The 16690-nt window shown below is 30.4% G+C and overlaps 6 protein-coding genes across 6 annotated transcripts, besides 2 other annotated features; 4 read left to right on the top strand and 2 right to left on the bottom strand.

Moving 5' to 3' along the window:
- Positions 1-617: part of a mobile genetic element that runs on past the window's edge.
- An 834-nt stretch (positions 618-1451) lies between these two features.
- Positions 1452-2907, top strand: TVAGG3_0924060 (intraciliary transport; the record flags this gene model as incomplete). The annotated part of the gene is made up of 1 exon (XM_001322569.1): positions 1465-2862. The coding sequence occupies one exon, from the start codon at positions 1465-1467 to the stop codon at positions 2860-2862; it is 1398 nt and encodes a 465-aa protein (XP_001322604.1).
- A 1371-nt stretch (positions 2908-4278) lies between these two features.
- On the top strand, positions 4279-4663 carry TVAGG3_0924050 (uncharacterized protein; the record flags this gene model as incomplete). The annotated part of the gene is made up of 1 exon (XM_001322570.2): positions 4279-4663. A coding segment is annotated over one exon (385 nt), but the record flags the coding sequence as incomplete, so codon positions are not given.
- An 867-nt stretch (positions 4664-5530) lies between these two features.
- TVAGG3_0924040 (uncharacterized protein) lies at positions 5531-5743 on the bottom strand (the record flags this gene model as incomplete). The annotated part of the gene is made up of 1 exon (XM_001322571.1): positions 5531-5743. The coding sequence occupies one exon, from the start codon at positions 5741-5743 to the stop codon at positions 5531-5533; it is 213 nt and encodes a 70-aa protein (XP_001322606.1).
- Positions 5744-6878: 1135 nt separating this feature from the next.
- Positions 6879-16690: part of a mobile genetic element that runs on past the window's edge.
- On the top strand, positions 9339-9980 carry TVAGG3_0924030 (uncharacterized protein; the record flags this gene model as incomplete). Its single annotated transcript, XM_051252361.1, has 1 exon — positions 9339-9980. A coding segment is annotated over one exon (642 nt), but the record flags the coding sequence as incomplete, so codon positions are not given.
- Positions 12195-13055, top strand: TVAGG3_0924020 (phage tail repeat-like family; the record flags this gene model as incomplete). Its single annotated transcript, XM_051252360.1, has 1 exon — positions 12195-13055. One exon carries the CDS (start codon positions 12195-12197, stop codon positions 13053-13055), a length of 861 nt encoding a protein of 286 aa, XP_051077934.1.
- On the bottom strand, positions 14195-14467 carry TVAGG3_0924010 (uncharacterized protein; the record flags this gene model as incomplete). Its single annotated transcript, XM_051252359.1, has 1 exon — positions 14195-14467. One exon carries the CDS (start codon positions 14465-14467, stop codon positions 14195-14197), a length of 273 nt encoding a protein of 90 aa, XP_051077933.1.

The raw sequence follows: 16690 nt of genomic DNA, 5'->3' as shown, positions 1-16690 counted from the left end.
TTTAATTTTTGTCTGCTTTTCTGATTTGATATGGATGTTATAATTTTAAAAGTTGAGCCAAATTCACCAATAGATTTTTGAGATTTGCAAATACTCAATAATTTTCAGCGTGTTATCTTTTATTAAAAGAACTATTTTGGTTTCAGTATCATATAAATTGATATTTACTTTCTATTTGAACCTTCATTTAGCTAATGATTTAATAATACAGATTTCATCTAGTCCTTATAAGAGAATTTTGAATTTGTTATAATAAAAAAACAAACAGATATAGCTTACACTTCTATAATAAAGATACCTTTTATAGAAATCAGTATGAAATGTGTTTTGGCTTATTGGAAGCATATCAGACATAATCGCCATAATCAAAAAATCTATATACCCAATAAGTAATAAATTTGTCGATATAGATTTTCCATAAAATTAGTTTTTAGTCTGATCTTAAAATAAATTTAATTTTTTATAAAAAAAATCACATTTAAAAGTACCTTTTTAGTAGCTCGAAATCCTGTTGGTGGATTTCGGGCGTACTTCAAAATTAGCTTTTCTTCTACATATGCAAGCTATATTTTAAATATGGAGCAAATCGGATCGGCGAAAGGAGTTTAGTTACCTTTTTACTGTATTATTGATGACTGCATATTGTATTGCTACTGTAATACTTTTACATAGAAAATTACATTCTACCCATAAAACAATATCAAACTACATATTGACTCAATGAAGTTCAATCAAATCGTTGACTTTAGAACTTTATTTATGCTTATATATGTATATCTCTTTATGATAGAAAAATATGTAGAATAGAATATTTCACATGATTAGATTTTAAAAGATAACCTAATATTTCATATGATTTATAAACTAATTACTGTAAGATGAGAAATTTTGACGCTCTGATGAAGAATCTAGATAAGCATATTTTCAATCCATCTTTTAATCATTATCTTGAAGAGTTCGCGTATGCCTTTCGAACTCAAATCACATAAAATGCAATTATTCATTGACTCAGCCTTACGAATACATTGTTTTGAGGTAAAAGTTATATAAATTTATTCCAGAAACAATGAAATTCTCTTTATCCCAACAGATAAAAAACATATAAGAATTGATTCTCAATAAACCATGAGAAATAAAAAATATGCCTAACTCTTTTAATGGAGTCATGTGAGCTGCTTGAAGATTTCTATATTTTCTGGATTTACATTGGTAAGGTCGTTCTATAGCTAGTGACTGACAGAATCAATAAGTATATCTTTGTGGGTCATACTGGTGGATGTAAAAAGTGGCTTAGACTAATTTGTTTGAAACGAATTTCTTGACAATAATTTTTGTTATCAAAATCCAATAAAACTTTTAGTGTCAATCTATCTATTTTGCATTGCAGGTTAATATTATTAGCAAAAATGATAGACATACGACGATTAATGTAAACTTATAAATAAACGTGTAAATTTTAATTCAATGACTCTTCCTAAAGATAACAAAGTATATTTAGAAACAAAAAAGATGTGGGAAGGATATTCTGATCAGATAAGCAACTTCGAATACTTCCTACGTCCACCAATCAAGTTCATTGCATCATTAATCAAAGCTGTCAATCAAAAGACTAAATTCGGAACAGGATATTTCACAGAAGGACAACTCGAAGGAAAGACAATCGGCACAAAAGAAGAAAAATTAGATTTCCTCAAAATGCTCCATTTATATACAGAATACGTTAATAAGGCTCATGTCAAAGTTGATACAGCTAAAATTGCCGCTGGCCAAGAAGTAGAAAATACACTCATGTTACTACAAGCAGTCATCAAAGGCTCTGAAAATCCGAAGATGGATTTCGATACAGCAGCCAAGCGCGCTATGAAGAAATTTGAAGCAGAAAAGACCGCTCCAGCCAAGGAAGAAAAGAAGGAGGAGAAGAAGGAAGAAAAGAAAGAAGAAAGACAGCATTCTCCAAAGAAAGAAAAGCCAAAGGAAGAGAAGAAGGAGGAACCACCGAAGGAAGAAAAGCCAAGAAAGGAGCGTCCGAAGAAGGAAGAAGAGAAGCCAAAGGAAGAAGCTCCAAAGGCTGAAGAACTACCAAAAGAAGAGAAGAAAGAGCGCAGAGAAAGACCAAAGAAGGAAGAAAAGCCAGAAGAGAAGAAAGAGGAACCACCGAAAGAAGAAAAGCCAAGAAAAGAGAAGCGCGAGAAGCCAAAACCAGAGCCAGAAACTCCAGCTGTTCCAGCCATCCAAGTTGATATTGAGGATGATTCAAATCCTGCTGCTCGTCCAATGACAGCAAGAAAGGCTCCTCCGAAAGTCAAAGATGACGTTCCTGTTATTACAGAATCTAAAGTTACAACGATTATCAAAGAAGAAGATGTTGACGATGACGTAGATGATGTCTTCGTCGAAGAATCCGCTGCAGGACAGCCTGCAACAAGTGGACAAGAGAATGGCCAACTCGTTCAGAAGATATTGGAAGAGTTCCAGAATGTTAATACAAAACAAGGCGCTGGATCAGCAGATGCTTATGACGCTGATAGATTCAAGCAGTCAATAGAGTTCGCGAAGGGTTTGCTTCAACACCTCGCGAGATCTGCTCAGCCTCTTGATACTCTCATCCAGTTCTCTCAGGAAGATTTAGGTAACATGGAAAATGAATACACAAGATGGACAGAAGAGTGCAAGAAACAGGAAAAGGCTTTAGAACAGGAAAGAAATGCAACTGAAACTGCTTTGCATGACTTGAATTCTAAAGTTGAAGATTTGGATAAAGATATTGCAAGACAGGAATCGAAGTTGAGGTCTGTTAAGGCTGCTGCCCTCAATAAAGAGACTGAACTCATGAAGGACTTCGCCGGATTATGCCAACAGTAAAATTTCTTTGATTATTATAATGAAATTTAAATATATATATATTTCCCCAATGAAGATATAGCATCCATTTAGAATTTATTGTAAACTCTTTTAAAATGTTATTGGGTTACCTTTTACTATAGGTTTATTTGAGCGTTATCGTCTTTTAGTTGCTTGATGGTAATTTGTTATCTTCCAAAACGAATGGATTCAAAATAATTCGTTTGTCAATTGTAATAACGGAATATCTCCACTCACATCCAATACAATAACATATTTTTTAATATAAAATTCGAATACACCAACTTTGCTGATATACATTGAATTCTTTTTGTCAAATATTTGACTGATGTTCAGAAAAGCAATAGTGTTCAGAACAACAATAGTGTTGATTATTCCAAAGATGGGATATATTCAACAGGATTCCATAAGACAAAGTTTGCATATGGATCCAATTGGATTCTATTAAGTCATCATAATTCAACAAATAACCAATTTTTTCTCTCGACCAATCAATGTAATAATTCAGATGAACATTTATATTCCATAGTTAGCTCATATGACTATATTTCAACTCTTGAACATTTTAAATATATAACATTATTATTAGAATATAAACAAATAAATTCCTATCAAATTTGGAAGCAAAATATATCATTGTTAGAGAATGGTGAGCACGAATATATCAGAGTCAAAGGTGATACTTGGGATAATTTTACTGGTTTGATGTCCTCCGGACTAACTGGCTGCCTTGACTACACAGGTGAAAAACCAAATTGGTGGTATAGTGTTGGAACAAATAATATTAAATACAGACCTCATTTTCCTGGCCCAGTAATAAATAATATATTTCATACTGTATTATTTGCAGATCTGTGGATTGAGCTTCATAATATTGAGCAATCCTGTTTTCAACCATTAATATCTTTTCTTCCAAATATTTTTTCATTATTTTTCATTATTCTGATATAGAATTAGTTAATTCTTTGTTAAAATATCTCCTTTTCACCTTTATTAAAGTTTACAATTCATATTTCGAAAAATGTATCAATCTTCAATAATTCGATTTTTTTATACTATATTGTATTTTTATATGAAGATAATGACTCTCCTTTCTGATGGATATTTGAGATTAGTAGATTTTTACTGAATCGAGATATCAGTATTGAGTAGTAGATGAGTGCGGGTTGTGTGACTTTTTTTGTTACATCTATATATAGACGATGCATTAAAATATATTTATTTATAAATCATTAAAAAATTAACATTAATTTTAAAATAATTTATTTTTTTATCTTTTATAAAAGAATCTATATATAGATGATGTCAGATATTCCGCGATTAATTAAACATTGTTTAAATCCTGAATGGGTTAAACTTCAATTTAAAAATGAAGATTGTGAATTATTAAATGAATATGAAAGCCAAAATAAGCTAATGAGGTATAAATATAATGATAAAGAATATTTAATTTCATGGAATCAATGGAGTCATAATCAAAGACCTCATAAACGAGAAGAAGAAATTGAAAATAATGAAATGGAAATCATTGATGACATTAAAGAGGATGGAATTCCTAAATTTTGTAGAAAAACCTTTAGAACTAAGTTAGGAGCATATAAACGTAGAGTATTAAATCCTGAATATCTTAAACATTTATTTAAAAAGGAAGACTGTGAATTATTAAACGTTAATGATTATGAAAATGCAAAATCAAAACTGAGATATAAATATATTGGAAGTGATGAAAGATGCAAAGATAAAGATAAAGTTTATACAGTTTCATATAATAACTGGCACACGTTAGGGATTAGAAAACATTTAGGAGATTATGGTAAAAGTTCTGAATTCTTTAAATCTAGTATATACGAGAGAGTAAAAGAAATTAGATATAATTATCATTCATGAATGAAAAATAAACTTTAAAAATTCATGTCTCAGAATCAACAATGAACTTTAAATAAGCTAATGATTATTTGAATTTATGAAATCAATAATTTGATTTATTCGCTCTTCAATAATTTCTATTCTTTTTGTTAAATCATCAATTTTCATTAATGAGGTGATTCTTGATTGAGGAATAGATTTTAAACTAACAACACCTTTTATTTTTGAAATTTTGAATCCATGACCCTCCGGGTCTTGGACTCTGTCCTCAACTTTAAACATTTTATTCAATTTACATGTTGTCAATTCTTCAAATAATTTTTTATTATTAGCATAATAGTCATTAAATTCATCAACAGATGAAAAAATTTTTATTTCAGTAATTGGTTTAACAACGTTTATTTTTTGTTGAACATTTTCACTTTCATTTATTTCTTCCTCCTCTGTTTCATTTATTTTTAAAATCGGTTTCATTTATCATTAAATAAAAAATTAGAATATAAGTGATGAAATATATTTTTTAATTAATATTAAATCAGAGATGGCGGCAGGATTCTTTAAAAAATTATGGGAAGGAATTAAGAAAGCTGCAAGTTGGGTTCATCAAAAGATTATTAAACCCGTTGCAAACTTTTTGGCACCAGTAGCGAAAACGGCAGGAACTATCATAGGAGGAGTATTAGGTGCTAAAGCAGGTAATCCGGCGATGGGAGCACAAGCAGGTAACGCAGTTGGTGGAATTGCTGAAGGAATACTTAATAAAATAGGGGGTAGATAGTGGAAAAATAAATAAATATTATTTTTATCTTAGTATCGGTTGTAGTCGACGATAAACCTTATCTCCTTTATTTAATACTTCCCTTACCGGAACATTAGGTGCTATTGATTCAGCAACGTCACTAATTGCTTCTTTATTCTTAAATATCCAATTTGCTCCCTTCTTCAATGTTTCCCAAACTTTACTCGCCCCTCTTTTTACTCTATCCCACAGTTTCTTAAATATACCTGCAGCCATAGTTGATTATTTCATTAAAATTAAAAATTCATTTCCATCTTTTAATTTTGATTTTTTTATTTATTAATAAATGACGACTAACTATTTAGTGCCAAACACTAAACCGATTAATGGAAATGTGTTTCATTCATTCGAAAAGATAAATGAAATATTCGCAAAGAATGACGGTAGAAGATATTATAGAGAACTTGAAAGTTCATGCTATGACTCTGATGCTCCATATTTTGATGATAAACAAACTCATTTAAGAATTACAAACCCAGCTCATGATGTGAACCAATTAGGTGACACATATATTAAACGCAAAGTTAAAGCAACTCTAGTTTCAAATAAAGCTTTCACATGTGATGCCACTTTTAAATGTATGCGTTTATTCGTTGGTTACAAATCATCAAATCAAAGCTTTAAACAATTAGAAGTAGAAACCGAAAGAGGTGATGCCGGTTATCTTCAGATGGATTGCGCCCGTGAATCTTTCGCATTTGCAACATATAAACCAAAATCAGAAAGGAAAGTTAAAAAGTTTGTTCATTCGTTATATAATAATGTTCAAAAATATGATAACTCAGTATGTGGTAAATATATTGACCCTTCAGAAGTTTTCAAGAGAGCAAATGAAGAAGTTGATGTCACTTTTGATATGATTATTCCGGTAAATGATTTGTTAGCATTTCAGGCGTTCGATGATTATCCTAAATCATTTGGTGAAATCATTCTTAAATATTATGTTTTCAGGGATACTTTAGTATTTTGTCAGGTTGACCCGTTAAGAGTTGCTGATTTACAAAATTACGTTTATGAAAAGATAACTGATGAAAATTATGAAAAGATTATGAATCATGTTTATAAATATGATCGCAAATTCCAACAAATCGGACTTCCTGCCAAATTAATTACAAGCTTAGCCACTACATCTGCTGACGCAACAGTTGAAGACGTTATTATTTCATGCACAAAGATGGAAGTTTTAGAGGATAAATGCATTACACCAGGATACGGTTTAATTGAAGAATCAGTTAAAGCAATACCACGTTTATTTAGTAAGGAAGATCCATTCATGATTCCAGCTCAACATATTGACGTTCGTTCACTAAATGGAGGTTGCATCACTCCTGAAGGTATTAGCTCAGATTTCTCATACGCTCTTCATAATGTTACAGATGTTGTGTTAACATTTCCGAAGAATGCAATGCAAAGAACGGTTTTAGAAAATCCAATGCTTCGAGGTCTTCAGGTCACTATAGATTCCAGAAACTTCCCCGATCAAGCGATGACCACAGTGGGTGACATATTCTTTACACGTATGCTTCAAGCTTCTGATTTAGATGGAGTGAATGAATGCACAGAAGAATACGAGGACTCATTAACTAGACCACTGAATGATGATGATGGCACACCATTAGCTAGAACATGGAAAGACCAAACTTCATTCTTATGCACTATTCCAGTTCAACGTGATGGAGCGGGTATATTCTTTGATGGATTAGAAACTTTCAACTCACAAGTTACAGTACAAGTGAAAGCTTATCCAATCATTCAGGGTGAAAATGACACTTACTGTTCAAAAGTGACAAATCCTCCTCAGGTTTGGTTTACTAGGACTACATATTGGACATGGACACCGGATGAAGGTTTGAAATATCATCCAACAGGTACACCACCGCAGTATAGAAGTTCATATGATGAAATATTGATGAATAGAAATGTTTAAAATTATAAATTTATTTTTGATTAAATGGATTTAAATTCATCCACCCCTTATGAAGAATTAGCAGGAGTATATAATACATACGTAGATGATATGATTAATGAAGCATTGAGTGATAATAGAAATGCTCTATCTAAGGAAAAATTAATGAAAATTCCATATTCTGAATGTTACTTAAATTCAATCACTGCAGCAATTGGTAAACAAAATAAAGGTAAAACATTAACGATATTAAAACAAATTATCATTATTGCTAACACTTCACCCTATTCACATGTGTTAATTTATATCAACCGTTCAGGTTCACCTTCAGATGATACATTTGAATCTTTAAAGCATTTAATCAAAATTCCAATTATTTATTTATCACAAGAAGAAGCAGAAGATTATTTAAAAAACTTTGTAATGTATAAAGAATTATATAATACAATCAAGAAGCAAGGATTAGAGGATAAAATTATTGATAAACAACGGGATGAATTATTTGAAACACTTTCTATTTCAAATTTTGATAGAGAATTTTTGCATTCACTCATTTTTCTAGATGATGCGGTGAAATCAAAACTAATAACTAATGAGAAATCATATTTTAATCAATTATTAACTCAATGTCGACACATTCAGTGTTCATTCTTCATGGCTGTTCAATACTTTAAAGCATTAAGCACAAACATTAAATCAAACCTGTCCACCCTTTTCATTTTCAGTGGTTTTAGTCGTCAACAGTTGAACGTTATGCTTTATCAAGTGAATTTACCAATGAGCATTAATGAACTTTACACACAATATCAACAATTAGGAGAACATGGAAAAATAATAGTTGATTTAAATAAAGGTTCCATTAAATTCGAATAACTTTTATAATTAATTTTTATTTTTTATTTATAATTAAAACATGACAGAAATTGCAAATCTTCTACAGGTTCCATTAAAACAAGGGACAAACAAAAAGGGTGCATATAATAGAACTATGAAAGTTCCAGACGGAATGAAAGAATTAGTCCACATTGTTGCCGATCTTCAAAAGGATGTTAAACAAATGAGAAACGTTTTAACATTACCAGAAGCTCAAGCATATGCCAAACGTCACGGACCAAATTGGGAAGCACACGAAGCAGACATTACGGGTCCAAATGGAAAACCTGATGGAATAAATGAAGTTTTCGTTACTGATGGTCAAGGAAATATTAAAGTCATAAATGGGTATAAATTAACAATGACGGATTATCCTAAACGTAAAGCATATAATGAACATTATCCTATGCAATTTGATGAAAATGGAAAAGCTGTTAAACAATACATTGGAGAAGGTGAAAATGGTCCAATTAATTCATACCGTCATAATCCATATTCTTACTTCAATGAAGAATTAAATGCTATTGAAGAGGGACCGGATGGATTACCACGATATTCTAACCAGTTTGATGGTCAATATGCAAATTTAAGACCTGAAATTCCAGCTAAGAAATTCTTTAAAGTTGCTTTATTCGATCCAGTTTTCGCAAATGTTAAAGATGAACTTAAACAGCAATTCCAACCAATTATAGTAGCAAGAATTGCATCAGGTGCTTTATCTCAAGCATTCAAAGATTTAATTAAGAAACCATTATATCAGCAACGAGGTTTAACTTATGATTTAGTTAAGGAATCAGATAAAAGAAAATTTGAGAAATCAGATGATTATAAGAATGCAATTAATGAATATATTCGGTCTATTAATTTCGATGAAAATGCTAAAAATCAACTTCATGAACAAATACAGGAAATAATAGATTCAAAAGTTCCAGCAAAATAAAAGTTTAAATATATTTTTTTATTCGAATATAAATGAGAAGACGTTTCACTAGTCAAAAGAACACTAACGCAAAAGCAGAGATTACGGTTGGTTATAACGTAAATGATGATAAATCACGAATTATTCAAAATGTTAAAGTTAATGTTAGTCCTGAATTAACAAGGTCAGCAACTCAACCAAATTTATTAACTCGTGACTTACCGAAGAATGAGGAGAATGAAGAAAACCATGAGAATGGAGACCCAATCATTTTATCTGAACCTGGTAAAGAACCTGTTGAAATTCCCACTTATCCAACATACCCCCCACCTCTTTCATCAAACATCGAGAACCCAGGAATCTACGATTACAGTCGCAATGCGCCATATAAAATAGACATTAATTCTGAATTAATGAAAATTTACCGTGATATCATAACTGATAATTATGATTCAATAATAAATTTAATTGACCAATCCGGTTTAATTATTTTACCTTATGAATCATTAATTCACATTATCGCCATTCTTTGTGATGTTCAAGATTCAGACGTGAAGATTCAATTTTTCATAGATGATGAGGTTTCATGCTGCGGAACAGTTGCAAAAATAAATCCTATAAAGGATATTAGCACAATTAAGATATCAAAGAACGGAACAACAACTGAACTTCATTTAACATATAATGATATTTATAATAAAATAGTTGATGAATATAAAATATCACTTGAAAAATTCTTTGTTAAGGCTATTTAATATTCAAGCATTAACATTATCGAATAATAATCCTTTGAATCATAATCGATAATAATTGACCTTTCACCAGTTTCTATCGTTTGTTTTATTTCTTTTTGTTCCCCACTATCCGGATCGGTCATTGTAATTGTTTTTGTTATAGTATCAGCTTTATCTTTAACTTCAATCTTTTTTCCATCGGGATATTTAAACCAAAATTCCAAAAATTCGATATTGTCAATCTGTTCATATTTTAATCTATCAATTACATTTTTAATACCATCTGAAAATCTTATGAAATGGTCATTATATGGGTTTGATTGAACTAAATTTGAATGAAGTGAAATATAACCTGATGATGAATATGACATCGACTCATATTTTCTGAAAACACTAAAATTTATAACATGAATGAATTTCTTATTCGTTGAATTTATGAATTCTTGAGGTAATCTTATTCTAGTTTTATTTATCACTGGAAAATAACGCTTTACCATATTTTTAATCGTAATAAAAAAATGTCAATTATCAATATTATTTCGAATAATAACTGTGAATTAAATTTAACAGTTAGCGGAATTTATAATGTTACTCTCGTTTCTGTGAGTGGTAAATTTAATCCCATTCTTTTAGACCCTTCAGATTATATATCATTTATTAAAGATGACCATGAGCCGCATAGCGGCGGGGTCGTAGACCTAAAAACGTATGATATGTATATAAATAATGTGATAACGAAATGGGATATTAACATGATTTTAAGTTATTTAAATGAATCATTTATCGTATGGTATGAAGAAAATTTTAAATCAAAACCTGATAAACTTTTTGAACTTGATGAAATAAATAACCTTATTAAATTTCCGCTGAAAATTAAATTTTGTACTCCTCGTCTTCGTTCATTGTTGGGGATATTAAATTTTGAAAAAGATGTTGGGGATGTTTTGTATTCTGACACTGGTTCTAATTTCATTTTAATCAAATGTGATAAAGTTAATACCCCAATGAGATTTTCACATCAAACATTAGACCCTAACTCTTACCCATCAATACAAAACATTTTATCCATCAACTTAAACATATTTTCTTTATCATATCCGTTTCAATTATCCGGGAATTCATTTATTCTTCATTCAAAAGATTTATCAAATATTAAATTTAGAATAACTGACCTATTTGATTGTGATTTAGAATTTATGAATGAAATATTATGGCAATTTCAAATAGAAAAAATAGCTGATGAGATAACAGATTAAATATTTATTTTTAAATCGTAATAAATGATTAAACAACAGCAACCACAGACCATTACATACGCCATATATGCATATAATTCAAAGACGGCAGAACAAACGCAAATGTTGAAATATGGAGATTTGGAGATAGTATTGAAAAATGACCATTTCGAATTCGTTTGCAAAGGTGGTGCAGTGATATCAAATATAAAAGAAATTTTATTTATGAATTCAAAAATTAAAGGAATAACGGATGATATAACATCAATTCCACCAGAAGAACAAAGATATTACGCATTAAATGCATTTCCTAAAGTTTTGAAGATTGGAAGATTTAATTTAAATGAGGAATTCATAAAAGGTTTCCTAAATGACATAATGAAGAAAGCAGATAAGGAATATGTTAACGATGAGTTAGCAAAGAAAGCAGATATATCATTTGTTAACGATGAGTTAGCAAAGAAGCAGATAAAATATGTTAACGATGAGTTAGCAAAGAAAGCAGATAATATTTGTTAACGATGAGTTAGCAAAGAAGGCAGATAAGGAATATGTTAATGAAAAAGATAATGAAATTATAGAAAGGGTTGAATGGTATCATGAACGGACATCGAAGATTCTTAAAACTAAAGCTGATACAGGATGGGTTTCAGAATGTTTAGACCTTAAAGCAGATATATCATTTGTTAACGATGAGTTAGGGAAGAAAGCAGATAAGGAATATGTTAACGATGAGTTAGCAAAGAAAGCAGATAAGGAATATGTTAACGATGAGTTAGCAAAGAAGGCAGATAAGGAATATGTTAACGATGAGTTAGCAAAGAAAGCAGATATATCATTTGTTAACGAAATATACCAAAGTTTAGTTGGAACAAAAAATATTGAAACTATTGTTGGCGACTTTTCTGTCAATGAAGAAAACAAATATTTTAGATGGGAGTTTGTACAGTCCTTAAGAAATGGTATACGGTATAAACTCATTCCGAAAAATAACAATGAAATGTATGTAGGCTATATAAAGAATAATGGCACACAAGTTAAAGTTCCATTAGACAACAACTGCTACTTAAACTTATATGGAGACGAACAAAAGAAATATTTAAGAGTTTATGAAATGACGGATATGACATTGTCTAACGTAGCTCCAGCACCGTATTATTATGACTATGGTGTTGACGCACATGTAGACCCAAAAAAGCAAACATTATATTTAGATTATTATAGATATAAAAGATATAATGCAATAGAAAAAACGAGAATAGTATACTATTATGAAGATGACAAAAATAAATATTATAGTCAAGATTTTACATACCCTGAAAACATAAGATTATATTATAAAAAATATTCTGACACAAACCAGAAGAAACCCGAAATAGTTACACTATATTTTAAGTTCAAAAGAGACAATCCTATAATATCTCATATGTTTGATTTAATGAACCCAGTAGGTTCTATTTATACATCTATGGATGTGAGAGGTCCTCAAGCAATGTTTGGTGTTGGTGCATGGGAACAAATAGTCGACAGGTTTTTGTATTGTGCAAACTCTTCAAAGGAAACAGGGGGAAGTAAAACAATTACGGGTGAAAATTTACCTGCACACAGTCACTACATAGATTTAAGCACATCTCAAGCAGGTTGGCATAAGCATAGATATTGGGATTGGTCAGGAATGACAAAAGGTAAAGGATATGATGTTAAAGATGATGTTAAATTTGCCATAAATTGTTACTGGAGTGACACTCAGGGAGAAGGAAACCATACACATCGCGTTTCAGGATATACACAAACAACGGGACAAAGTAAAGATTACATGCCACCATTTATGACTGTATTCGCATGGTATAGAGTTCAATGAACGCTCAATGTTTGTGAAACAAACTTTAGGAGCTCCAAAAGAGCAAACAGCATAATTTAAATTTTTATTTTAGTATAAATGAAGATTCTACCATATGGTGTTATTGGAAGAGATAAAGATGGAAACCCAATATTTGATCCAAAGTTAAAATTAAAGTTACTGACAAGACAACAACTTGAAAAGTTGCTGAAACCAAAACAGAATGAAAAATGAGAAAATGAGAAAATGAGAAAGAAAAAAAATTTAAATTATGCAATTTTATTTTTATCATAAATGACCAAATTAATTAAGCCAACTATTTCTAAATTAATGATACCAATGAAATCATTTCATGGAGTACTTATCCCAGGTTCTTCACAATTAGCCGGGGCAAGTGTTGTGACTCAAGGTGGAACATTAGCGAATCCATTCAAATTATTAACTAAAGATGAACTTAATAAAATGATGATAAAATAACTGATAACAAAATTTTATTTCACTACTACCATAAAAACAGGTGAAAAAACAGGTGATATCTCACCTCTTCACCTAAATTATATTTTAGGTCAAAGCTTCCACGAGAGAAAAGATTCCTCATTCGCTAAGGATTCCAAAAATGAAAAAATCATTGATTTCGGCTGAGAAAAAACAGCAAAACCCTTCTTCCACGGGAACAAAGAAATAAAGAAGAAATAAAGTAAATTTTTTATTTATTCCCGTGGAAGATAGAGCACTTTTATGATACTTTTTATTCACGACAAACAAGACAAATAAAGAAAATAAGAAAATACGGCGCTGTCGCGGTTCGAACCACAGACCTTGACCCCTCCATAACACCACCTTAGACCACTGTGCTACGTAGCCTGTCGACATAAGATTTTATAAATTGCATATTTGACGTAAATTTATTTCCCAGTTATTCAAAAATAATTAATTATTGAATAACCTAAAAACATTCACGATAAAATAAGTGATAACAAATTTTTATTTTTATCATAAATGAATACCCCACAAGCTCAAAATTTACCACGAATCATAACAAGGGAGGAAATGATAAAAATGATGCAAGAACATGTTAAAAATAACAAACCACTAAAATTGAGAAAATGTGGTTATGCGGTAATGATGGAAAGAGAGATGTTGTCGAAGAGGAATAAAAATTAAATTTGGATAGAGTTTAAAAATTCATCTTTATTAAATTCATCTCTTCCAATCAATTTATTTATTCTATTAAATTCTTTTATTTTTGCTTCACTCAGTTTAAGGATTGAACGATAAGTTTCTAATTTTTCGATTATTTCTTTCCTCTCTTTATCGTTTTCAACCCCACCACATTGTGGCTTCTTTTTGTAATAACATATTTTTGATTTAATTCTGTTTAGTTTCTTTTTATATTCATCGTCTGGACTCTTGACTGCTTCGTTGTTACTCATTTCTTACGAAATAAAAAAATTAAATATTATTTAAATATAATGGAGTAATAAAATAAATCGGAATTTCTATTAATTTATTGTCAACTTCAACTAATGCATTGCCGTTAATATATCTAACAAATTCAGCTATTGTGTCAAATCTTCGTCTTCTTTTTGTCATTGATTTATCAGTTTTTCCATAATCGAGATGAATCAAAACTTTATCCCCTTGTTTAAAATTCATGAGCCCCGAATTAATTTGTTCACGTTTAACATCATTCAACCTTTCCATTTGCTTTCTAATATATTCCCATTCTTTTGAAATATCATTTTTCATTTCCACCGGTTTCATGTTTATTGTTCTATGCCATGTATTATTGTAATAATATACTAACTGCTGTATGATGGAGTCATGATTTCCATCCCAGTATATCTGACCATTAACCCCTAACGCATCTCTAAGAGTTCTCATTACCGCATCAACTATTTTATTATGAAACGTATATGGAGAGGATGAAAAGTAAAAATTAATTTGTGGGAAATAATGAGCCATAGCTGCCTGAAATCCTTTATCACCATCACCCCTTATATTATCTACTCTTTCATGATCTAGTAAGTATTGAATAGCTCTTCTTGTTTCCTGTTCTGTTTTCCCTTTCACCGGAATGCAATATAAATATCTGGTGTTAATGTTAATGGCAAATAAATAAGTAACGTTTCCTCTTGAATATTCTAAATGATCGATTTCGTATGAATATGGATATGGTGCAAATGAAGGGCGACTAAATTTTTCCTTTAACGGTTGAATTTTTGGGTCAGTTGGTTTATTTAATATTTTGAAATCCTTTTTAAAATCTTTTTGCTTCTTTAATGTTTGAAATGGATATAATAAAGTGAATGATGAAGGATTAACTGAAGGAGGAGGAGGTACTGTCGTTGGAGGGTTTGGTGTTGCAGGTGGTTTAATTTTATCTGCTTTGATTTTGGATTTCATTCCCCCCTTCATTAATTCTGGATGTATTCTATTCATTTGTTTTAAATATGCTGTATATAAAGGTTTGATATACTTTCCCGCTTCGAGTTTATGTTGAAGGATGAATTCCAAAAGTTGATCTTCATTTAAAAGTCGGGCTGAATATGGTTTAACTAATGAATCATAAAAAAGCTTAAGGCTTCATTTATGTCTGAAGACCTGGGCGTTTTGCACCTTTGTTTTTGTTCCTTTGGTTTTGCGGCTCAGGAGATATAATTATATAATTTATATAATCATCAATATCTTCTTCTTTAATACTTTATATTTGAAAATCTTTCAATTGTTTAAGGTTGTGATTACTTTTTCCTTTGAATCATTATATTTAATTGTCTTTAATTTAGGAAATTATTTATCATGATTTTCAAAACTTCATTTTTATAATACGAATATAATAATCCATATCATCACCCGTTAATTGGTTATCATTGGGGAATATATTTAATTCATAATAATTAAGAAAATTTGATTAAGTACTAAATCATCAATTAAATTTTTAAATCTACGCATTTCTTTATAAAATAAAATAAGTGTTTAAGGTTTCCCGCTACCTTGAATCATTGTATCACAAACCATTATTTACCGTTCTTTTTCTGTGGTATTATTAATAAATGCATACAACTCCATTTTCAATACAAATACAGCCTTAGTGTGCCCTTTAGATGCAGTCTACGCCGAGTTAAGCGAGTCACTGACACTCCAGTTTAACAGGTAAATAATATCTGACGTCATATACTTCATTTATAAGTATCCAATAATAATTTTTAGTGTTATGTATCTGTCTAACCAAACCTCTTCATTTTTAGTGCAATCTTTTAAAATCCTTCATCAATGAACCCGTTGAACTGAATATAAAACCTTAGACATAAAAGCAACCTACAACGCTTGATATTCTCAATTGCAAAAACCCAATAACATTCTTCTCATGTGCCTTTTCTTATCAGCTATCTTTAATTAGGTAAATTCTCCATTAAACAAAGCAATATCAAAGCGAAATTTGTAAATGTTTTTATCAAAAATTTTGATCGGTTACAAAAATTGCTTGAAATGCTTGAGTGGTTAGGAAGATTGGGTCGCTCAGGATTGCCAATAAACTGAATCATATCACCATTCAATGAAATGAAAAACGATAACATCCATGCATTTATACCATAAAAATCATAAATAAAACCAACATACACATATTTGCGTTACTCAAAGTAAGAATCTCTTAA

The sequence above is a fragment of the Trichomonas vaginalis genome, chromosome I (assembly GCF_026262505.1).
Source record: "Trichomonas vaginalis G3 chromosome I, whole genome shotgun sequence".
Lineage (NCBI taxonomy): Eukaryota > Parabasalia > Trichomonadida > Trichomonadidae > Trichomonas > Trichomonas vaginalis.
Note: the sequence above shows the minus strand (reverse complement) of the source record. Positions and strands in the feature narration are given on the sequence as shown.